The sequence below is a fragment of the Pteronotus mesoamericanus genome, unplaced genomic scaffold (assembly GCF_021234165.1).
Source record: "Pteronotus mesoamericanus isolate MK-2021 breed Mesoamerican mustached bat unplaced genomic scaffold, CSHL_Meso_final scaffold_54, whole genome shotgun sequence".
NCBI lineage: Eukaryota > Metazoa > Chordata > Mammalia > Chiroptera > Mormoopidae > Pteronotus > Pteronotus mesoamericanus.
This window is the reverse complement of record NW_026555321.1, coordinates 21,549,049-21,574,045: the sequence shown is the minus strand read 5'-3', so window position 1 is coordinate 21,574,045 and position 24,997 is coordinate 21,549,049. Positions and strand designations below refer to the sequence as shown.

Sequence of the window (24,997 nt, the reverse complement as noted above, 5' to 3'; positions counted from 1 at the left end):
TGCATGGAGGGCAGAGGGGTTTGACCTCATCTGGGTGGCAGTCGGCACATCCTCCCCCTGCCTGGAGTTGACCATGCCTGAGGCCCTGAGGGGCTGGCGTGAGGACCCGTGCAGAGCTGGGTTTCCCAGTTAGACCTCTCGGGGGTCCTGTCCACCTGGCAGGCCCTGGGGAGATGCCCCCTTGTCAGCCTGTGGGGCCCTGGGGAGCAGCTGTGCTGCTGCCCCCTGCCTGGCACTCCCTCCTACACATGCACACCCGGTCCCCCCCTGGCACATGCATTCCCCAGCCTCACCCTCCTACTCCCCACCCCATCTAAATCCACAAGTCTCTTGCATAAAGCCCCAACTAAGAAATTACTTTCAAAATTTGCTATAGAAGAAACCCTCTGGTACCTGCACTGTGATGAGACCTGACCCTCTGTGTGTCCCAGGCTCCCTCCCCTCCCATAGGCCAGTGAAACATACCTGCAGGCCTGGTCCTTGGACCGCCTGCTTGTAATGCACTAGGGCCATAGTGGGTGGTCTCAGGCCTCTGCAGGTGGCTGCTGGGAGTGAGGGGGGCGGGGATTTGGATGCAGCGCTCTTTTGGGGTTTCTCATGGGTCGCTCATGAGTCCTCTATCTTGGCTGCCTGGGGGTGTGGCTGAGAGATTCACAGGCCCTTTCAGACATTAGCATTTTTAAAGTCTCACCGGTCATTGAGATGAACTTAGAGCCAAGGCTGGAACCACTGGCCTGCCCTTGGACCACCCACCACAGCACAAGTTGGGAAAGGAGCCCAATGGGCTGCTTCCAGGAGAGGGTCTGACCTGCTGGAACCTACCCAGCTGCTGCCCAGAGTGGAGGAGCGTTGCTGAGCACTGTGGAGCTGCGCCGGCCCTGGGGCACTTCGGGGGTCCCATGGAGCCTCTGGGAACGGAGGAGGAGAATGGCTAAGTCCACCGGCTGAGTCCACCGATCCCTCACAGGCGAGGGGTTGCCTGAGGAGCTCTCACCCCTCGGCAATCTGCCTGCTCTCCCCAAGGCTTTCCTCTCTGACCTCCTGGGTCTCTGTTACTTTCCTGGGGCTGCCATAAGAAATTACCACAAACCGAGTGGCGGAAAACAGCAGAAATTATTCTCTCACAATTCTGGAGACCAGAAGTCTGGAGTCAAGATGTGGCAGAGCCACACTGCCTCCAAAGGCTCTCGGACAGAGTTCCTCCTTGCAACTCCCAGCTTCTGGGGGCTGTGGGTGCCCCTTGGTGTCGGGCTGCAGAGCCCTGCCGTCTGCCTGCATCTTCACATGGCCTTCTCTTCATGTCTCTCTGTGTCCTCTTCTCTACTTACACGGACACCAAGCTCCGGGTTTAGGGGGGCCGATCCTAAATCCATGATGGTTTTTCATCATAAGATCCTTAACTACTTACATCCACAAAGATCCTTTTTCCAAGAACATCACATTCTGAGGTTCTAGGTGGACAGAAGTTTGGGGAACCCTCCTCAACCCACTGCTGGGCCCTAGCACCTCCCAGCTGGATCCCATTGGGGACCACACTCTCTGGCCCAGGAGTTGAGATGCTCTGTTCCCACCTCACCTCCCAGCATCGGCGCCTCCAGGCTCCCAGGCCCCTCTGCCCCATCATGTGCTGCATCAGACTGGGGAAGCCATTTCTCCAGGACCATATCTCTGTAGCATGTTGTTTTGTTCTTCCAAGGTTTTTTTTGTGTGTTTGTTTTAAAATATGTTTATTGATCTTAGAGAGGAAGGGAGAGAAAGAGAAAGACTCAGGCATGTAGTCCGGGGGTTGCCAGGCTTGGGCAGCCAAGCCCCACACCTAAAATGCCCCATGTTGCCTTTGCTGGTGGCCCTGAAGAGGGGTTCACTGAGGAAAAAGGACCTGGGTACAGGTCAAGCCTGAACATCCTCCTTGAACACACATGCACACACTCATGCATGCTGGTCTCTTCCCCCCCTGCTATGGGCCAGGGAACAGGAAAGGTATGGGGCCTTTGGATAGAAGATGCTGAGCACTTTTTTGTTGGTGAGCCATTGTAAGGAAATGGATGAGCCTTCATGGAGCCCACAGCGTGGAGAGACAACCAGGAGAGAGGGGTCCCTCACATGGGTGTGGGGAGCTGCCTCGTGCTTCACCTTGAAGAGGAGATGCGGTTAAACAAGAGACAGTGGGCCAGTGCACAGGGTCCAGGGGCAAAATGCCCCTGAATGCCGGTCAGCTTGGCGAGATGACTCTTCCCTCAGAGACCCGCTAAGGCAGCGGTTCCCAACCTTTTTGACACCAGGGATCAGTTTCATGGAAGACAGCTTTTTCACAGAAGGGGGCGAGAGAGGCAGGAGGCAGAGCTCAGGCAGTGAAGCTGTCAGCAAAACTTTGCTTACTGGCTTGTCACTTACCTCCTGCTGTGCGGTCAGGTTCTTAAGGGGCCACGGACCAGTACTGGTCTGCAGCCTGGGGGATGGGGACCCCTGCACTGGGGCACTGCCAGTCATCAAGTGCTCCCTGTAAACATTTACCTGGCCCAGGACGGAGGGCATATTTGCCCTTGTCCTGACATCTTTTCCTCCCTCCTCTCCTCAGCCTTTCTCTGCCTCTCTTTTGATGAGTATATACAAACCAGCAGTATAGTCACCTCATACAGAAAGCTGACTAAGGGTGGCTTAAACAAAGGAATGTTTTGGTTTCCCAGGCACAAGAAGTCGTGGTTAGGCCTGACGTGGCACAGGTGTGCAGTGACGCCGTCAGACACCAGGCCCTTGCTCTCATTCTGTTCCGCCTTCTTGCTGCGTGGGTCTCATCTTCATGCTGGCTGTCGCTGCTCCAGATATCACCTCTGCATCCAAGGCAGAAAAAGAAAGCAAGAACTTCCCTAGGATACCTTCTCCCTCCAGCAGACTGTGGCTTATGTCTTATTGGCCAGAATTGAGTCACACAAGCATCCTTGGCCTCTAAAGAGGCTGGGAAAGCAGAATTTCGCTTGTATAGTCTTTATAGTCTCCCAGCAAGCAAGGGAGTAAGAGGTTGCCAATGGATAATGAGTGAATTGGATAATGGCTGAGTCCCCCAGTAGCACTTGCTAATTTTGTAAGTTAAATGGGCCCATGATGCAATTCTCTGCTCCATATTTTAGTAATCCTTCCTAATTCACTTTGTAGGTTATACTTAGGTAGCTCTTAGACAACCTCGAAAGGCCACCACCTGGAGCATCTTTTGCCCTAATTGTTAAGGACATGGCTTGTGCACTTGGATCCGTATGTGACCCTGCAGGAGAGCTCTCTTTGAGCTTTGGGGCACACCTCCATGGGTATCTGTGGCTTTTGAAGGGATTGACTTACTTGGATGAAATTTAACCCCTTATTTAAAGTTGGAAGCAGTATGTTGTTTGGTTGATGTTTCAGACCACAGGAAATAAAAAGGTAATCAATATATATTTAATTGGGTGTTGATTAGCATAAGCTACTCTGTACTAAGAGGAAAGTGGTCACCAGGACTGAAGGTATCTGAAAGAACCTAGGTACCTTCACTGAGGCCTCAGGAGCTAGTGTCTCCTCCCCCAGAGCACGTAGCTGCTGGCAAGAACGGCCTCTGCCTGTCGTGTTTCCAGAGGCCACTCTCTCCACCCACAGCACCCACTTGCCAGTCTGAATTCTTAAGTTTTGCTATCCTCATTTGCATGCTAATTTTCATGACTTTACCCTGCTACTTTCATCTAATGGTTGGTGGTGTGGAACACAAACAGCAGCTTCATTGTCAAGCGCTTGTCAGGCCCAGCTGCTTTCTGCCACGTAAGAATGCTTCCCCAACCATGGACCAAGGCCTGGCCAAGACTAAAAGAAGACACACATGCACTCCTTTTAATGATTTCTCTTCCTGAGAAGAGAGTCTTGAGTCAATTTATGCAAATTACCATGCAAATTTCCGCTGCAGACTTTATTACTGTGTCTTGTCAGAATGTGGATGCAAAATATATTTCATAATAAATGCACATAACAAAGATTTCAACAAGTGCCTTAGGGAACATCTTCCCTTGGGGATCTGCTAGGCCAATGAAAGCTTCTGTGCAAAGGGAGGCATGTAATACACTAGTCTGCACTATGTGTCTGAGCCCCTGTTGACACTGTTTAATATGACCTTCAGAAGATAAATCTGGATGTGACTATGAAATCTGTGCTTGCTAAGTTCTTCATGTTTTTATAAAACAAAGTACCTGCCATTTTCCTTTAGCTGTATGTTTGCAAGCAAAATGATGTTAAAGGAATAAATAAGCATGACAGGTTTAGGGTGATCTAGTCGCAGCAGGGTGCAGCCAGCCTTCTCAGAGGGGCATCAGGCAATATAGGAGGCTCATGAAGCACACACCTGAGGAGGGGAGGAGAGGGTCGTGGGGATCATGGACTGGCAGAAGAGGCCCCAAAGTCAAGCCTGCTGCTGATGTTGTCTTGATACCCTCTTTACATCCTTGTGGCATAGTTACCAGCAAGAATAATTTACTCCATATTTAATAAGTGGAAATGCAGTACAAAAAATGAAAGCTTCAACGAAGACTCCAAGGCAAGAAGCTAGAAGAGGGATGTGGTTTTCTTTAGAACTCACATCTTTAAGGATCAGCCTTTCCTGAAGCTCTGGGAAGACTAGGATGCTAATAAGAATTATAAACACGCTTCTGGTCAAGATGGTGGCATAGGTAAACACTGTGCCTGCCTCTTTGCACAACCATGTCAAAATTACAACTCAGCTGTAGAACAAACATCATTCAGAACTGCCAGAAATCAAGCTGAATGGAAGTCCTACAACTACAGAATTAAAGAAGAAACCACATGGAGATCAGTAGGAGGGGCTGAGACGTGGAATGGGCTGGTCCCACACCCATGTGCCGCAGATAAAAACGGGGAGGGATAGCTAAGGAGCAAGGGGCCCCATCCCCATCCCAGGCCCTCCACATCTGAGTTCCATTGCCAGGAAGATAATAAGTCCACATAACTTACGGCTGTAAAAACCAGTGGGGATTGAGGCTGTGGGAGACAGAAACTTCTGGATTAAGGTCCTCTTAAAGAGTCCACGCACAGACTTACTCAGACTCACTCCACCTGAGCTTCAGCACAAGGGCAGCATGACAGGAATCAGAGACATAGGGGGAGAAACTGAATTGTCTGGCATAAGGGCAAGAGCTTGGGGGCAGCTTTCTCCAAAACAGAAGTACTGGCAGGAGCCATTGTTCCTTTTCTGTGTCCTCCCCACACAGAGCCACGGAGCCAGCACGCTGGTGCCACATCTGAGACTCCATCAATCTGGCTCACACTGTTTTCCCCATCCTGGTGATTCCCTGAGACTCTGCCCCACCCAACCTTCTAGCCCACCCAGGCTGTTTCCAGTGGCCTTTCCATATGAATGGTTTGTCTTGGCCCATGCTTCAGATATTCCTAAATTCTCTCAAATAAGCAGCATCTGGCTTCACCAAGCCCTGTACTTCTCGATAATATGTCCTAGGTCTGACCCTTGCGGCAGCCAGCCTTGGTTAACAGTTGGCCTCACCTGGGCACTCCCAAGCCCAGCACAAGTAGCAATCATCTGCAGATCGCTTTGAAGCTTATACTGTGTGACCCCAGACAGAACACAGGTGGTGGCTGACCTTGGACATACCAACAGCAATCAAGACTCAACTACAAGAGGAGGATGTACACAGAGCACACCTTGAGTACCCAGCCTGGGTAATAGGGGAGCTTGTGCCACTGGGCCCTATAGGACACCTACTACATTAGGCCACTCTACCAAGCCTGGGAGACACAGCAATTTTACCTAATAATAGAAGCAAACACAGGGAGACTATCAAAATAAGATGACAAAGAAACATGGCCCAAATGCAAGAACAAAACAAAATTCCAGAAAAAGAACTAAACAAACTGGAGAGAAGACATCTGCTAGATGCAGAATTCAAAACACTGGTTATGAGGATACTGAATGAACTTAGTGAGAACCTCAACAGCAATGAAAAGGTCCAGTCAGAAATAAGAGGATACGCTAATGGAAATAAAGAACAATTTATAGGGAATCAACAGTAGAGTGGATGAAGCCAAGAATCGGATGAGGGATTTGGAATATAAGGAAACAAAAAACAACCAATGAGAACAGCAAGAAGAAAAAAGAATAAAAAAAAAAGTGAGGATGGTGTAAGAAGCCCTTGGGACAACTTCAAGAGATCCAACATTTGCATCATGGGGTTGCCATAAGGAGAAGAAAGAGAGCAAGAAATTGGAAACCTATTTGAAAAAAATAATGACAGAAAACTTCCCTAACTTGGTGAAGGAAATAGACATACAAGTCTAGGAAATGTAGACAATCCCAAACAAGATGAACCCAAAGAAGCCTACACCAAGACACATCATAATTAAAATGCCAAAGATTAAATACAAAGGAATAATTTTAAAAGCAGCAAAAGAAAAGCAGTTAGTTACCTACAAGGGAGGTCCTGTAAGACTGTCAGCTGATTTCTCAAAAGAAACTTTGTAGGCTAGAAGGCATTGGCAGCAAACATTCAAAGTGATGAAAAGAAGGACCTACAACCAAGATTACTCTCCCCAGCAAAGCTATCATTTAGAATCAAAGGTCAGGTAAAGAGCTTCCCAGACAAGAAAAAACTAAAATAGTTCATCACCACCAATCCAATATGTAAAATGTTAAGGGGTCTTTTAGAAGAAGAAGGAGAAGGAGAAAAAAATATGGACAATAAAATGGCAATAAATACATATCTGTCAATTGAATATAAAAACCAAAATAAACAGAACAGAAACAGAATCATAGATACAGGGAATGTTTTGATGGTTGCTGAATGGGAGAAGAGTTGGGGGGATGGGAAAAAAAAGGCGAAGGGAATAAGAAATACTAGTTAGCTACAGAACAGTCATTGGGATGTAAAGTGTAGTATAGGAGATAGAGCAGCTGAAGAATATATATGCATGACCCACGGACATGGACAACAGTGTGGAGGTTGCCTCAAGAAGTGGGGGTAGGCTGGGTGGAGGGGAGGCAAAGGAGAAAAATTAGGACAAGTATAATAGCATAAACAATAAAATATAATTTAAAAAAAATCATGCACACAAATTCCCAGGGCAAAGAAACTTGGGGAACATTGGGTTACGTGAAATCGTTCATGTTTCTTCAGTGCAGGACTTCTCAGAGCCTTTAGTATGCCAGTGTGCTTTATGGTTCTCCACTAGGGGCTAGAGTATGCCACTTTTCCCAGAAGCACTTAATTACAATTCATTTTTATCCTGTAGATCACCTAGTGGTGCTATGTTTCACATAACCAGACAGAGAAGCATTGTTAGAGGGTGAGCTTCTACAGCTTCTCTTGGAAACCCTTCGGTCAGTTGGTCAGTCCTCATTTTTTATACAGAATACCTTCAGGTTGTCTAACTCGTGATCCATCAGTCCTTGAAGGAAGCTATGATTATCTCCATTTTAGAGATGAGAAGCTTAGGGCCAGAGAGGCTGTCAAAGACACTACCAATCCTGTTTTCTTCCAAGCTCACCACACAGCATTCAGAACATGCCAAAGCACTGGTAGATGTCACTGTAAACTGACCAGGGCCCTCTGGACGCAAAACCCCACCCTGGTTCATTTGATTGGGGCACTCAGCTAATTGCAGGCCCTGTCCTCTGGGGTGACTGTGGTCTGCCCTGGAGGCATTGACAGGAAGCCTAGGTTTGCTGCTGCCAGAAATCTGTGTATCCCACCCCCCCGCCCCCAGGGTTTATGAAAGCCCTTAGTCACCTCAGTCTCTCAGCCTCCCAGTATCCCCAAGGCTATAGGAATATCATCGATCTGGGCTTTACCTTCGAAGCGGAAATGACTCCCTCACCACCCCACACATTCCCACACAGACAACGCACCCAGTCCTACCCAAATGCACATACTTCAAACATGCAAATAAACACATAGTTGCAGGTGCATAGGTGTATCTTCAGTCATCCATATGTCTCTTCACGCACATACGTACCTTTCCATCAATACACACATATACCTGTTGACCTTTGAGAGCAAGTGTAGTTCATGGCAGGTCAGGTCTCCGGGAATTACCAAGGTTTCTGGGACCTTTTATAGGAGGATGTGGCCCATCTGTGTACCTAGTTCTTTTTACCTGATGTCTCCATATTGCCTTTTTGGATAATGTCTGTTGATCTGTTTTCAACTTCGCTGATTATTTCATCTATCATTATCTCTCTTTTGTTAATCTCATCATTAATTTTAAAATTTCAGATAGTATATTTTTCAGTCTTAAATTTTTTTGTTTTTTTACAGTTTTTCAAAATTTTTCTTTGTATATTTGAGCATAATTGTTTAAGCTGTTTAAAAATATTTGTTTGCTACTTTCAACATTTGGGCCACTTCAGGGTTGATGTTCAGTTACTATCTTTTTTCTTGAATATGGCTTTTACTTCCTAGGTCTAGTAATTTTGAGGTATATCCTACACATTGTGATTAAGACTGTGGATTTCTGTTTGTTTCTTTGGAAGAGTATTGGTTGGACCCAAATTCTCAATTCTCTTCCCCTCTGATAGGCAGCAACTATACATTATGTTCAGCTTTGTTTGTTTTGTTTTTAGTCAGGTAGGCTGTTTGGGTCAGTCAGATTTGGGCAGCATTTAGGTGTGGAATTTGGGGTGCGCTTAGTATGCCTTTCTTATTTTCAGAATTTTCCATACTTTCTGGCTTCCATGACACCTTTGCAATCTGCCCTTTCATTTCTCAGGCAGTAAGACTGTAGGTTATTTGCCATCCCTCAGCTCCAGGGCGGACTGCCTCCAGGGGTGTGAACAGTCATAAAAACAGGATCCTTACCCAGGGAAGTTCCCTTCTTTTAAGTGTTGACTCCCCTCCAGATTCTACCCACTTTTGGTCACTTTCCAGTGCCTTCAGATACTTGTTTGTTCTATTTTGTTCAGAGTTTGTAACAGTAATAATCTGCAAGAGAGTTGGTCTGATAGGAACCCTGTCATTACCAAAAATAGAGCTCTCTCATTCCCTCTATCTGAGATTTTCTCCCCACACTTCCCATCTTCCCCCCATCTTCATCTGCTGGATAGTTAGTATTCACTCAAGGGTTTGCATAGTTGCTCTGCCCTTCCTCAAGAAATCAAGCATAAGCAAGGTCCTGCTCCTCTTAGAGCCTAAGCTCTACTAGTCTTTTCCATCTGTCATGGTCCATAGGTTTGTGTGCTAATCTTAGCTCCTCCATACATTGGAAATTCAAGGCTAGATCTTGAACTCTGAATGATATTAACCATGAGGAAGAGCATTCCAGGGGAGGGACCATCAGCTCCTTATGGGCAGGGAGCAGGGCTTGCTCTGCTCTGTATCTAACACATACTGAGCATATGAGAATGAATAAGTGAATGAGTGTTAATTACTGTTTGCCCAGGGAAGACCATGACCCCCTTCTCCCTGCAGACGTGACTTGTCTGGGAGAAGTGGGCTCCCGCCGGCAGCCGACAGTTGTGTGGGACCATCTGCTTGCGCCTTGTGTCTGGAAAAATAGATGATGCTGAGGAGCTGGAAATTTTCTGGTAACCAAGGCCCAGCCAAGGCCATCATAAAATTTCTTGTTTCTGTTCTGTCCTTGGAGAGCTGACTTTTCTTGTTGTAAAATGCACATGAACTCCCTCTTAAGTGGACCCTGCTGAGTTATTGTGGCTAATGACCATAAGATTCTGACAATAGGGAGCCAGACAGGATGTGACCCCCATGAAAATTCAATGACAGCTTCAGGCCACGGTGACAGCTTCAGAGACGAAAGGATTTTAGGAAGCGGAAGAGCCAAGAGGGCTTTGTAAGCAGGGAGACTCTTTTGGGCAGTTACCCTCCCTCTGCCACCCCCCTTATGGGACTTTGGTCATGTGTGAACCTTGGTTGCTTCATCTATGAATAGCATCTTCTGCACGCATGAGCATCTCCCTCTGTCTCCCCCTGGGCAGGCGTCCGCCCCTCCTCCTGGACGCCGTGGCCTTTCCAGACTGATGGTAGCTCAAGCTCAAAGGCCAGGCAGTTGTTTGCTGCATGGATGGGTATGTGTGGGCTTGTCTGGGATCCTGATTCCCAGACCAACACCCCAGAGATTGTGATTCTCTCTGTTTGGGTGGCAGCAATTGGCGTTTTCACAAGATCCTGATGTGATCCTGAAGCAAGTGGTCGCGCACACTACATACTGAGAATCACGGGCTGTGGGAGAGAGCTTTACAATTTAGTAGGGAAACCGATAGATGAGGGGTCCTGAAGCCAACCTGAGAGCTCAGAAAATTACCTGCAGAGAAGCAGAATCTTGAACTCCGAATAGGCATTAACCATGTGAAAGAGCATTCCAGGGAGGGAACGGCATTGGAAGAGGCACAGAAACACAAGGTGACTTACGTGTGTGGATTCCTGGCCAGAGTATTGTCACTAATGTATAAAAGGCAAGCTGGGCAAGGGGGAAATGGGGCCATAGGAAGTGAGGGGCAGGCCCCAAACAGCTTCGGAGGCCAAGCTGAAGTGTCTGGACTGCTTCCTAGGGGCAGGAAGGAGTGCTAGGGTCAAATTAATGTTTTAGTAAGATAGCCCTGGTGCTGTGTGAAAGATCAGCTCTAAAGGGAGAGCCTGGAGGCAGAGAGACCAGTCAGGACGCTGTTTAGGTTATTCAGGTAAAGGAGGTTGGAGGTCTGAACTGGGGCAGTGGCGCTGGGGATGGAGAAAAGTGGACAAGTGAAAAGTAATCAGCTCAGTGAGTCTTTCGATGGGAGGAGTGAGTGGGAGAGCAAGTGGAGAGGAGTGACGTGGGAAGGCTTCCCGAGGCGCAGGCACCTAGGGTGGCAGTGGTACCATTCACAGAGATCTAGGTAGGCTAGAGGGAGCAAGTTGGGAGGGAGATAAAGGGCCCTGTATGGGATGTATATGTTTAGGGAGATGTCTATAAAGCAGCTGGATACCTGAATCTGGGGCTCAGGACTGAGGTAGGCCTGGGTGTGGATCAGGGAGCCATCAGCACATCCTATGTGAAGGTGTGAGAGTCAATGTGGTCCCCTGACACAAAACAGTAGGAAACACTAACATTTTGGGGACAGGGAAAGGAAGAGGATCCTACAAAAGATCAATAAGGAGCAGAAGTTAGAGAAGCAGGGAAGCCAGAAACAAGTAGTGTCGTGAAAAGCAAAGGAAGAATGTCAAAGAGGAGGATTGGTCAACAGGTCAAGTGCATGAAGCAGAGTCTGGCCTGTAGTGTCCTTACAATTTGCAGGTGGAATATCTACTGACAACCATAACTAGAGCAGCTTCAATGGGCAGAAGGTATTAATCAGACTGCCAACATACGCAATGGGTGGGGTGGGAGGAAGTGGAGATTGTGGGTTTAGGGTCCTTTTCGAAGAAACATAGCATCTGGAGAGAGGTGAAAGATTGGCGGATAGTTAGACAGCCACTTAGTGATGGAGGAATTTTTTTTTAATGGTGTGAGAGTGTTTTTTTTTTTTTTTAAACAAAAGGAAAGAATCAATAGAGAATGAGAAGTGGAAAATACAGAAAAGAAAAGAGATAGCTGAGAGAGCATCATCGAGGGAAAGAGGACCCGGGCCAAGAGGACACCAAGGGAAGGCTTGCTTTGAACAGGAGAGGAGAAAATACTCAGAGCCTGGAGGGATGTAGGGATGAGGTTGGGTGCGGGTCGACAATTTTAGCAAATACCTTTTAAACTCTGGCTCTTCCACATTCAGCTGTTGACACTAGACAAGTAACTTAACATCTCTTGTACTCAGCTTTCTTAGCAGTGACGTATGAATACTAATGAATATAACCCATAACATAGGTTATAAGGATTAAATAATGCATGTAAAGCACTTAGCACAGTAGCTGGTTCATCATAAATACTCAGATGTTTAGTCATTGGTGCAGTGGTTATCATTGTTGTCATATTAGATTATAAAACCAAGGCATTGAAGTGGTTTATACCTCCTATTGTACAGTAGGATTTTGGGTCATCTGAGTGATTTGGGCTGAGGACATAGCAGGAATAAAACAAAGGAGAGGATGTTATGAACTACTGATAGGGGTTGGAGCAGGCGGTGATCAAGGACAAGTCACATGGTTTTATGTTTATCTATAGAGTTACCATTTCTGGCGCTTTTACATTCCTTCTTTAAAGATTCAAATTTTCATCTGTAAAATTCTCCTTCAGCCTCAACCATGTCCTATAATGAAGGCCCACTGGTTACAAATTATCACAGCTCTCCTTTATCTGAAAATGTTTTTGTTTTGCCTCTGTTGTTGACCAGAATTTTCACTGTCTATAGAATTCTGTGTTGACATGATGGTTGTTGTTTCTTTTGGGACCGTAAAGATTTGTTCTCCTTTCCTATATTCTGAAGAGAAATCAACTAACATTCTTGTCATTATTTCCTTATGTATCATGTGTTTTCTATTTCTGGCTGCTAGTAAGCCTTTCTCTTTATATTTGTTTTTTAGCAATTTAACTATGACATGCTTGGGTATGGTTTCCTTTGTATTTATCTAATTAAATTGGGGAATTTTCTGACCATTATTTTTTCAAAAATTTTTTTGCTGATTTTGATTCTGTTCTTTTTCTGAGAGCCTAATTGCATTTAATTGCATGCCTATCAGATCACTTGATATTGTCCTAGAAGTTCTTGATCCTGTGTTCATTTTTATTCCATCTTTTTTCTCTCTCTGCTTCAGTCTGAATAATTTCTTTTGGCCTCTCTTCAAGTTCACTGACCTTTCTTCTGTAGTGTCCTAGTTGCTATTATTTAAATCCAATGTATTTTTATTTTAGGTATTATTTAGTGTTAAAATTTCTATTCTTTTCTTTTAGCATTTTCTTATATCACTTGAAATTCACCCACCACATTCATCTTTTCCTTTATGTTCTAACATTTATATCAGTTGTTTTAAAGTCCTGTCTTCTAATCCAATATCTGGGTCATCTGGGGTCTGTTTCTATTGTGTTGTTCTCTTGATTATGGCTTGAATTTCCTGCCTCTTTACATGTCTGATCTTTTTTTATTGTGTAGAGGATGTTGTGACTAATACACTGTAGTGATTCTTGCATTCTCTTACCTTCCTCTGAAGGGTGTTGGGTTTTATTTTAATAGCCCATTAAATTATGGGCAGCTAGTTTTTGGGGCATGGTTATATGCAATATTTAAACTTGAAGGTAGGTCTCTTTGGGTTTTTCCCTTAGTCATCTCAAGTCCTGAGATGATGTTCATTCTTCCAAAACTGGGTCTTCTGGCCCTGTTCCTGGGGAGGCCTTTCCACCCAGCTCTCTCATCCCCTTGCCTTTTATGTCACTCCCTAAACACCCTGTCCTCATCCTGGTTTAGCTCAAACTCACTTCCTCTGAGAGGGATGAGAAGGTTCACTTTCGAGAGGGTGGGGATCAGGGAGACCAAAGCAGAACCCACGCCGCACTTGCCATGGGTGGCCCCCATTTTTTTTTTGGCTGTCACTGCCCAGATCACTGAGCTTTTTGCCCTTTTGGCTGAGACCTTTCAGCTTTGACCTTTTCTGTCTTTTTCTCTAACAGGCAACCATTGGAATTGACTTCTTGTCAAAAACCATGTACTTGGAAGATCGTACGGTGAGCGCCTGACTTTAGAACTGGGAGGACAGGGAGGGCTCTTTTAGGCTTATCACCTGGACCCTTAGCTGGGCACCCCTGAGAGCCTATGTCTGCGCCAAAGCTGGCAGCCGGCATCACAGGGCCAAGTCCCCCTGCCCCCCGCAGTCCCCACACCCACCATGAGGACCTCAGTGACCCTGCTGATCTCCTGCCCTCCCTGCCACAGGTGCGACTGCAGCTCTGGGACACAGCGGGCCAGGAGAGGTTCCGCAGCCTGATCCCCAGCTACATCCGGGACTCCACGGTGGCTGTAGTGGTGTACGACATCACAAGTGAGCGTGGGTCCTGGGTGCCGGGGGGCGGGGTGGCTCACAGGGGCTCCAGGGCCCGAGTGGAGCCCCAGCCAGGCTGCAGCGTCCGTGTGTGTGTGTGTGTGTGTGTGTGTGAGTGCAAGTGTGTGTGTGCACGTGCACACTTATCCTCTGAATGCAGGGAGGCAGGTGCTCAGTGGTCGGGGCTGAGTTGCCTTTGAACACCAGCATGTGTTCCGCCTTCTCCCACCCTCCTGCAACAGTCATGGGTGCACAGGTTGGCCCTGCCCAGAGCAGGGACCTGCGTGTGGAGGGGAGCAGAGACGCTCTCAAGGCTGGCCCTGCTTCCAGCCCCTCCGCAACCTCCCTGGTCCTGGCTGCCAGAAAGGCTCCTACAGAGCATCTTCTCTCTCTCTGTGTGTGTGTGTGTGTGTGTGTGTGTGTGTGTGTGTGTGTGTCTGCCAGAAAGGCTCCTACAGAGCATCTTCTGTGTGTGTGTGTGTGTGTGTGTGTGTGTGTGTGTGTGTCTGCCAGAAAGGCTCCTACAGAGCATCTTCTGTGTGTGTGTGTGTGTGTGTATGTGTGTGTCTGTCTCAAGGTGGAAGAAGACACTGGGCCCTGGGTCCATGGGCTGACCGGCCGTGGTTTTGTCGGCTGGCACCCCAGCTCCTCACAGGGCTCCGTGAGAGGGGAGTCTGAGCAGGTCTGGGAGAGCTGCAGTGGCTTCACTTCTCACTTCTAGCCCTTCTTGCCAAAGCAGCTGTCCTCGAGAGTGACTGCACAGCCCTGAGGGACGCTCAGGGGGCTGGCGGTCGAGGGCAGGGCCTGGCACAGGGCCCCACCGCCCAGGCGGGTAGAATGGAACACAGCTGGTAAGGCCCTGGGCTGTGGTCATGCCCGTGGTGGGAAGACCTCCAGGGCACTGCCCCGGCCTCCTGCCCTTGGCCCTGCCTACGCCCCCTTTCTGCCCCCCTCCCTGACCACAGGCTTCCTGCCCCTCTGACCATGCTCAGGTGGGAGCTGGGGTCCTGTGGCCTGACACAGAGCAGAAGAGAGCTCAGCCTATGGGAAACAGGTTGCCTCCCCTCCCCTGGGGGTGTGGGCTGCTGAGCTGGGGGCAACACCCTATGACAATAGGTCAGTGATCCTCTTCAAGGTCATTCACATCTTCTGAGGAGAGAGCTGCTCTGAAGAGGCCTTGCCTGTCCCAGCTTCTGTCTGCTCCTGGGGCTGCCTTCTCCCTCCTCTTACTTGGAGACCCGAGGGTTCTTTTCAGAAAACCCTCTGGCCTTTCCCGAGTGCCCCAGAATTCCCCTCAGTGACAGGTGGCACTCAGGGCCCTCCTCCCCAAGCGACTGCTGTGCCCCCACCCCCTTCTCGGTCTCCAAGCACAAGTCCAATGCGCCATTCTTCATTCTGCTCTGAACCTCCCACATCATGCCTCACCCTCAGATGGGTCCCTAAGACCACTAGTGCGCGTAGCAAATCATAACACTGTGACCTTCCAGATGGAGTGACTCCCCCCACCACCCCGAGGTGGCTCAGCAGTACAAGCGGCTCACCAGGCCCTGGGGCAGCAGCTCCACAAACACACACGGGCCTCCTGTGGAAGGCCCGGACCCGCTGGGCTGTGCGGCCTGCGCTGCGGCCCCTCCCGGGGGTCTGAGGGTGCGTGCTGCCTGTCCCCCTGCTCCCTTCCCACCTTTGTCCTCTCCTGCTGGGAGCTGGATCTCACTCCCAGTTCTGTTCCCACTTTCCACCTCCAGACCTCAACTCCTTCCAGCAGACCTCTAAGTGGATCGACGATGTCAGGACAGAGAGGGGCAGCGACGTGATCATCATGCTGGTGGGCAACAAGACGGACCTGGCCGACAAGAGGTGGGTGCAGGGGCTGGCAGGCTGGGCCCACCCTGCACGCCTCTGCAACTCTTCCCGGACGAGGAGTTCTGGGAGGCATGGGTCATGAGCACCCTCACCTATCCCCTGCATCTGGGAAAGGTCCCATCGGGTTGCTGGAGGCTTTGAAAGCCCCTGGCAGACCCCTGCGCGTGTCACCTCTGAGGCCCCACCTAGCACTGCCACCAGGGGCAGGGCAAGGGCACACCTCTGTGGGAGGTCTGCGTGGAGCCCTGTGTACCTGGCCCAGCCCCGCAGTGCATGGTCTGGCCACAACCAGTGACACAGCTGCAGGCACAGCAGTCCCTTGGGCTCCTACTGGCTTCAGCCTGTGCTTTGTGTGTCTGCCCCCATGAAATGCCCACACCAGTGTGGGTGAGGGCATGGAGGTCCCGGTCCCACAGGTCAGCCTCAGAATTTCCTGATCTGGCATGATGTCTAGGTGTGACGCTTGCTCTGAAGAGGCCGCTCCAAGGCACAGGGCCCACGTAGGTGCCACGTACCTACCTTTGTTCACTTATCTCAGGGGACCTAACTTGGTTAGATAAAGCAACAGGCCATTGACTGTGGGCTTGCTGAAATATACTCTGACCGCGTTAGGAATTACCTGAATGAGAGCCTACTTTATTAGAACCCTCTTCTTGGTGTGAAGTAAATGGGGCTCAAAGCCTAGCTCCTTTGCTAAGTAGGTGACTTTGGGGCAGTCACTTTTTAACCTCCGTGTTCTCATTTGGAAAATGGGACTGACAACACCACCCTCTGACAACAGAGGGACGGTATGTGTCTTGAAGCACTTTACAAATGTAGTGTCCGGCAGCGGCGACCACTGGGAAAGGCAGGTATGGGACAGCCACCTGCCACAGGGCCTGCTCCCAAACTGGAAGATACTACAGGAGTAGAGAAGGGCTGGTGTGTCCTGCTGTTCCCTGTGTCTCCATCTGGGTGGCCCCTCATCTCAGGCTGCTCCCTCCACCTCTCCCAGGGGCTGCTTCTCTACTGAATTGATGTTTCCCTCCCCACATCTGCAGGCAGATAACCATCGAGGAGGGGGAGCAGCGCGCCAAAGAACTGAGTGTCATGTTTATCGAGACCAGTGCGAAGACCGGCTACAACGTGAAGCAGGTAGGACGCACCTGGTGCCGATCTCCGGCCCAGTTTCACTGTGGGGCCGGCACGTGGCTTCTGGCGCGGGCAGCCAACCAGAATGCCCATCAACCCATCTAACGGGGAGCAAGCTTATCTGCAGAGGTGGAAACACGTGCGGGAAGGAAGGAGCACTGGCCCTCCGGGGGTGTCCGGAGAATGCCGTCATTAGGCGCCCTACAGCAGCCAGCCACATGGCCCCTGTAGCTGTGAATGTCCAGCCCCCAACTTCCAGGTGGCTGAGGGAAGCATCGTTTCCCTGGCATCTTACTCGATTAGTGATGGAGGTACAGGGGTTCATGCCTTGTACTTGGCAAGTGCTCAGGGGTGGGAGGGCCAGGCAGGCTTGGAGATAGGAGCCCACCCGTGGTGCACTGGAGCTCTCAGGAGGGGACAGGCCTGGGGAACCAGAATTACCAAAGAAGCGTAGAGGGTCCATAGACCTCAGTGAGTCCACGGATGCAGTTCAGCATGTCTGTCATCTCGGGTTGGAAAAACTACAGCTTTATCAGCACTTAGATCTCACTGCTGTTTAGTGTTGTTACCTTCAGCAATGAATGAAGGCAGCAAGACTCTCACAGCAGCAGCCTCTGTGGCTTTATCACTTAGAGATCACAGCTGTGTTCTTATCACCTTACAGTGTTGCAGTATCTTGAACCTGACACCCATCACTACTTCAGTATCACGGTGGTTATTAGACACACAGCCAGCTCTTGCTGTTTAACAGGTTCATGCTCCATCACCAGTTTGTATCTTTAAAGATTTTAATACTAAACGTTTTCTGTTATGCTGCTGTGTAATTGATGTTACACGCTTAGAAGGAGTGTGTAGGTGTCATCAGATTGCTAAAGGGGTCTAAGGTTCCCACAAGGTTAGGAGCCCCTGCCTGCAACAAGGAGAGGACTTGGCCCTGGCTGGTGTGGTTCAGTGGATTGAGTGCCGGCCTGCGAACCAAAGGGTTGCAGGTTCGATTCCCAGTCAGGGCGCGTGCCTGGGTTGCGAGCCAAGGTCTCCAGTAGGAGCGCTCGAGAGGCAACCACACATTGATGTTTCTCTCCCTCTCTTTCTCCCTCCCTTCCCCTTTCTAAAAAATAAATAAAGTCTTAAAAAAAAAAGAGAGAGAGGACTTGGAGAGGTGATAAGGAGGAAAGGCATCACAGGCAAGCGGAACAGCATGAGTAACGGAGTGGCAGGAGGGGTAACGGGGCATGGGGAGGGGACGCTGAGTGAGGAGCATGGCTTGGCTGGGATGTCACTTCTGCTTGGCCATGCCCATCGGTGCCCTGGAACACTAGACAGGCTTCCCGTGCAGCACTTGGTCTGGATGCAGTGAAGATTTATCCCCTGCGGAGAGCACCAGCTGGCAGCGGGGAAGATGGCAGAAGAGTGGAAGGAGACAAGAGGGGCAGCCCCAAAAGCTCCAGGGCTCAGTGACCCCCCCAGTTGGAGTGACTACAGTATGGCTCCATTCACGCCTACCTTCTTCCCAGCCTCCTTTGGTGTAAGACTGCGGCAAGTCCTGGAGGGCGGAGTTACCTGTCCCCCCCCGCCCCCCGCCCCCACAGGCATGCAAGACACTGGGCTGCTGCTCTTTGTACCCGAATGGAAAGTCCTGGGGGGAGGGAAGCAGCGGTCAGGGTCAGGGAGATGCTGGTGCCTCCCTTCCTAGAATGCTCTCAAAGCCACATAACGGTCTGAGTGGAAATTCATTGTGGTCAGTTGAAACCTTGTGTGGTTCAGAGGAATCTCTATGCAGTGCAGACTCCTGGACTCTAAACGTGATCGTATCTGCTCTCAGAGACCCACATGTGGCCCCCAGGAATGGCTTTCTAGCTGTCTCTTTGGCTGTTGGCAGAATCTGTGACCATTTTGACATTTCAGACAGGTAGAGCAAGGCTGCCAGGAACAAGGCCATGAAGGAAAGCTCAGGAGGAGTGACCCAGGCCCTCCGCACCCTCACCCAATTCTGCCTGCCCCACCCTGGAGCCCTTTTTGCAGCGTAGCCGCCGGGTCCCACTCTCTGCCAGGCAGACCAGTGACTTTACTGCTCAGGCCCTCGTTGCCTTTGGCACTGGGCGCTCCCATAGGGCCCTCACTCAGCCTGGGTGCTTCGATAAGACTGCACTCTGGGTGAAACCATGAACAAGTCTCACCTTGTCCTCAGCTCACGGAGAGAAGTTATAAGCCCAGAGCCCACCAAGTTCCTACAATTGGCATTCATGGGGAGAACGGGCTGTGTGCAGAATCTGGTGCCTGGTACTTCTGCTTCTTACTTACTGTCACCTCCTAGTTCCATGTCTGCTAGCACCTTCCTGACACCGCTACCCACCCCTGCCCCCGCACACACACCCCACACGCATTTCTCCCCATGCACGCTTACACACTTACACATGCAGAAGCCACACATGTGCATATACATGAAGCACAGACTCCCCACACACTTACACACATTCACACACACAGATGCCACACCGCACATATTTCTCACAGCCTACACATCACACACCCATACCCAAACAAACCCACAATATCATGTTCACACTCCTGTGTTGTTTTCTCAGAAAAGTCCCTCTCTGCTGTGACCATGTGGCCCTGGCTGTCAGCACCTAGCTGCCTCCGTGCCTGTGAACTTGCAGGACTCCCCAAGGAGAGGGTCTTTGTCTCAAGGGCAGGTGGGAAGTGCGTTCCTCACACCTGGTCCCTATGTGGGCAGTGAGACAGAAGTCCTCCCGAGGGCCTGTCTCCTGGGGTCCAGATCATTATCTGCACTGGGGTAGGTCCCTTTCAGTCACCACAACCCCTTGCTCAGCTCCTTGTGACCCCCTGGCCAGCCTGCCAGGTGAGAGGCCAGCCAAGGCCCCACACTGAGAGGTGCTGGGTGGCGGGGGAGAGAAGTGGGTGCAGCCCCTGCCCTCAAGTACAGTCAGTGGGACAGACAGGATAGGAAAGCCCAAGCAGACGAATAGAAGCAAGAGGACGGAAACACAGTGGGAGCAGGAGGGGAAACACAGGGGCCAGGGAGTGACTCATGCTGCATCGCCCCTTTTCTCCAGCTCTTCCGACGTGTGGCGTCGGCTCTGCCTGGAATGGAGAATGTGCAGGAGAAAAGCAAAGAAGGGAGTATCCTTTTTCTTTGATGAGTGAAAGATGTGCTGGAGAAGCCAATCCCAGTTATTCACTTAGTATTTTAGGGCAGGGGACGAACACAGGCCTTGCCTCCAGCCCAGGCTTCCTGGCGGGTGGGTGTGGCGTGGGGGGTGCTATACAGGGATGAGGCTGAACTCCAAGGGCTCTGAGACCAGTCCAGCTCAAGCCACCTAAGCTTTTACTTCCCAAACAGGGTGGGGGTACGGCGCAGGGAGTGAGAAACAGTGATGCTGCCCTTACAGTAAACTTTGATCTGGATTTCATGGGTATAAGTAGACTCTCCACTGCAGGGAAGGTTTCTTTCTGTGCACGCAGGTGTGATTTCAGAATGGTTCAGCCTACTGTATACGACAGCTCCCCCAGCAGATGCCGCCTCCCTGTCCTGCCTGTGTCCGCAGCCCCGCCCCACACAGCCCCGGAGCTCCCCACCGCTCCTGGGACAGGGTCAGCACGCCACTGACAGGGTCCACCCCAAACCGCAGGCCTCACCCAGAAGCTGAAATGGAGGTTCAGAGAGGTAGTCTGATTTGCCTAATTAGAAAGAAGGAAGTTGTTCATTGCCTATTTATCATTTGTTTATACTCTGCCATGTTACGAAAAAATGTGTTTATGTACATATACACTCACAAAAAAGCAAGATAAAAATGTATGTTATATGTGTACATGCACACATATGAAAATCAGGGCATAGGGAAAATAAAGTAGGAAAACAAAGAAAAGGAAGAGAGAAAGTCATACTCAAAATACACACCATGACCGAATGGCCAAAAAGTGTCAACGAGGGAAAATGTGGCCTCTAGGAGAAGCATGGCTTTTTATAGTGCAGTTGTCCCTTGGTATCCGTGGGCGATTGGCCCCCAAGGATACCAAACTCCTTGGATGCTCAAGGCCCTTAAATAAAATGGTGTGGCATTTGCATATAACCTGTGCACACCCTCCTGCATACTTTAAATCATCTCTAGATTACTTATAATATTTAATGCAGTGTAAATGCTATATAAATAGCTGTTAACTGTATTGTTGAGGGAACAATGACAAGGAGTAATGTACATGTGCAGTACAGATGCAACCATTGTAGACTTAACTACACATCAGCAACAATATAATGTTTTTTCCAAATATTTTAAAGATTGAATTTATTGGGGTGACTGGTTAATAAAATTACTTAGGTTTCAGGTGCACAGTTCTATAACACATCATCTGTATACTATATTGTGCATTCGCCACCCCAAGTCAAGTCCAAGTATTTTTGATCTACGATTGGTTGACTCCATGGATGCAGAACCCGTGGCTGTGCAGGGCCAACTGTACTTAGAGCCAAAAGAATCTCTCCCATAGTCTCAATAGCGGCCACCAAAACATCCCTAGGATGCCAGCAACGGCTCCCACAGCAGGCCTTCTTACACCTACCTACCCACCCCCCGACTCCCCGCCGCCCCCAGCCCAGTGCAGTCTCCCCACCCAGGCCCCAAAGCCCCACCCAGGAGTCATTCTGTGCAGGGCAGAGGGCCTAGTCCTCCGCTGTGAGGGGCCTGATGTGATAGTTCCCAGCCTGCTCACAGCTGAGGGAACAACCCGTCTGTGCATTTCGAACCCACTCTTCTGGTAGTTCTGACTGGTGCTCCTCCAGCCTGCCGTCCTCTGGGCACCAGTGGGAAGGCTGGAGAGGGGACTGTGCTGCGGCCCTTCCCCAGGGCTTCTCACAATGGCATCCTCAGAGTCTAAGTGACAGGCGCTGACTAGAGCTTGAGGCGTCTATGTGGCTGCAACAGACTAGGGCGAGGCCAGTGTAGCCCTGTGCTTTGAGATGTGGGACCCCAGCCTGGTCTTCAGGCTCTCCGCCTCCAGTGCACTTGGGGGTGGGACTGAGGCCTGAGCTGGGAGCCAGTGTCCCAGGGCCCGGTCACCAGGTCACCAGGAAGGTTTCCGAGAAAGGGGTAAAGGGGCCCTAAATCCTCCCTCGCAGGCCGGACTCTGGGTGTTTGCTGAGGGACAGAGGGGCTGTGCAGGGCAGCTGAGGGGTGCACAGGGAGGGGCGTGAGGCAGGGTGGCAGCCTCTCCGTGAGAGTTGTCTTCCTTAGCCCAGCCCCCTGCAGTGATCGACATCAAGCTGGACAAACCCCAAGAGCCCCCAGCCAGCGAAGGCGGCTGCTCCTGCTAATGCAGCCTGACCTGACGGCTTCCTCCGACACTACTCGCTTGTTGTGTTGCTTCCTATTGGTTAGCTTCCTAAAGGGGGGTGGGGAATGAGCTTATCAAGATGGGAGGATTTTTCTTTTCTCTCTGTCTCTAGGAGTAGGGTAGGGTGGGGAGGGAGGCTGGGCATCAGGGATCACGTCACTCTTAACAGCTGTTACTTAAACAACTATTTTTTGGTTTGGTTGTAATATATTGTACTTTATTAAGATTGCCAAAAACTGTTAAAATTTAAAAAAAATTTAAATCATGTGTATACAACTTTTTGCCAGATAAAAATGTAGTCATTTTTATTTGAAAGATGTGCTTTTTTTGTTTTTGTATATTTGTAAACTTACAGAGAACCTTTTCCACACACCTCCTCTGTCCTGTCCTCTTTGAACTGTTCATCACCTCTGCCTTCCTCCCACCCCCCGCCCAATAAACTAAAACATTAACTGGGCGACTTAATTAGGCTCCAGTCCTGGGCCATCTGGCCCATATCAACCAGGCACCACAAAACACGTCCTGCCTGGTCAATTCAAACACTGATTGAACGAAGCCTCTGAGGAAGGCAGCTCTGACACTGTCCTTCCGTGGCAAGGGTGGTACAGTGGCATGGCCCTGAGCTGACATTAAGGTCTTGCGGACTGCAGGGAGCCCAGCAGCAGGCCCCATTGCAATTACTTCTGCTTCTCCCTTCCCCTCCCTGAAAATCCTTGAAGGGGATGGTGGGCATTTGCCACAGGCAACCTTGTGTTCTCTGTGGTCCGCCCAGTGACTGGCAGAGCAAGAGGTCATTGGAAGGAAGGATGGGGTGCTGTTGGCAACTGGGGGCAGTGTTGATGTGTGGTTGGTTCACAGGCTTGGGGCACCATGTGTACTTCTAAAAATGTTTCAACCAACCGGCCCAGTGTTCAGCACACAGATCTGGGTTGAATCTACAGGAAAAGCAGAGAGATTCATTGTGTGCCCTCAGGGAGGGTGGTCTGCAGAACCACTACTGTAAAGATGCATGTTCTCAGATCCTCAGTTGCTAATACTGTTCAGTGCTGTTCTGGAAAAGCTGACTTCTTGATGTGTTTTTGCCCCACTGGCCCAGTGCATTTGAAATCTCTGTGCACGTACCTTTGTGGATATTGTACCCACACTCTGGTTGCCTGAGAATTAGGGCTGAGGTGGGGTCTCCAGAAGGCTGCCCAGAGAGAGCCATCTTTGCCATTTTTGACTCATTTCTGAGAAGGGCTAAGTCTGAAGACCTGTAAAATCCCTGAAGGGAACTCTCTCTTCTAAGTGATGTAACCCACTTGGCCTGTACTCTGAATAGACCCAGACTCACCGACTCTGAGTCTACACAAAGCCAGGCAGATGACAGCAGCTCTGGCCCAAAACTAAACTCCGCCCTCCAAAAAGCTGGCATTGACTCCTCCCCAGGCTGCTGTTGGTCATGTCAAAGGTGAGCTAAATGACCATCTGGGTTATGATAGGGGGTGAATTCCTCCACAAAGCAGAGCTCAAGCAAGTTACTGCAGCGAATTTTGGAACTTCTCAGAAACTAATCCAAAATGGCAGCCAGTAAGTGCAGTGAAACGTGGCAGACCTCACTGCTGTTTGTCCAGCGGGCCTGCCGCACACTTTCAGTTAAGGAGACTGGGTGTCAGAGCTGATCCTTAAAGAGAACTCTATCTTCAGGTGAAGAAATGAGGAAGGAGAATTCCCACTGAACTCCTCCTAAAGGCAAAGACCAACGTACGAACGTAATCCCGATGTCGTGTGTTTAGTTTTTATATGTGTGTACATAATTATATATAGAGATAGACTTGTGTATACACCTTCCACACACACATTCCCAGAGGTACATGTGCTCCACATATATTCTTGTTTTTCCTGCTCTCCAGTTGAAACTTGCATTGTGATAACAGTTTTGGACATTCAAAAGTACTGCAATGTGTTGAAATAAGAAGTACTTAATATTGTCAAAAAACTTGTGATTGTCTTGCCATCAATAAAATAATTACATAGATGTGTTAAACTACAGGCAAAACTAGCCCACAGGAATATGTGCACCATTGCTCCCTCTATGTACTTATATGCACGGGTGTGCATGCCATGTGGGCCAGCACCCCCCCACCATGGCACACCCCCAAGTGGTGCTTGTTGGAAGAGTGCTTACTTACCTCGTGAGAGTTTGTAGGAGTCCGTGTTACAGCATCTGGACTGAGTGGCAGTGAGGGCCATTACTTGTGGCCCCTGAACAGCCCCATTTGCAGGGATCTGCACTGGGTCTCAGTGAATGAATGTATGGTGGATTTTTATTTTCTTGGTACTAAAGAATAGCTTTTCTTAAAACATTCCTATAAAAAAAAAAAGTAGAAACTCAGTTCCCTCCTCATGTGCGCACATACCCAAGGCACCATGAGCTCTTTATTCTATCCCAGCCTCCAGGAGCAGTAAGAGACACAGGAGATGGTCAGCTTGCTGTGGCCTCTGTGAGCCCCACCTCTTCTAGCAAGTACACAACATCCCTTCTTTTGAGTCAGGCTCTCCCCAGCCCTGCGGGCCTCTGCAGGTGAGAGCAGTTGCCTCATCTTGTCTTCACACCTTGGTCATGCCATCCCATTCCATGACCCTTCTCTCCTCAGGCCCAATTTGCACCCAATATCCTGGCGTGTCCGGGCAGCTAGGCCTCTTGCACGCTACTGCATTGGTTCTTTGGTTCTCAT

The 24,997-nt window shown here is 49.6% G+C and overlaps 1 protein-coding gene across 1 annotated transcript in view; it reads left to right on the top strand.

Annotated features, from left to right (window-relative positions):
* RAB6B (RAB6B, member RAS oncogene family) overlaps positions 1-24,997 on the top strand; it is a 55,193-nt gene extending 30,196 nt beyond the window's left edge. Inside the window, exons 3-8 of the mRNA XM_054595111.1 lie at positions 13,567-13,620; positions 13,829-13,934; positions 15,680-15,791; positions 16,838-16,931; positions 20,006-20,072; positions 22,196-24,997. Coding sequence (XP_054451086.1) covers positions 13,567-13,620; positions 13,829-13,934; positions 15,680-15,791; positions 16,838-16,931; positions 20,006-20,072; positions 22,196-22,260 — 498 coding nt within the window. The 3' untranslated portion in view covers positions 22,261-24,997. The remainder of the gene's footprint in view (positions 1-13,566; positions 13,621-13,828; positions 13,935-15,679; positions 15,792-16,837; positions 16,932-20,005; positions 20,073-22,195) is intronic.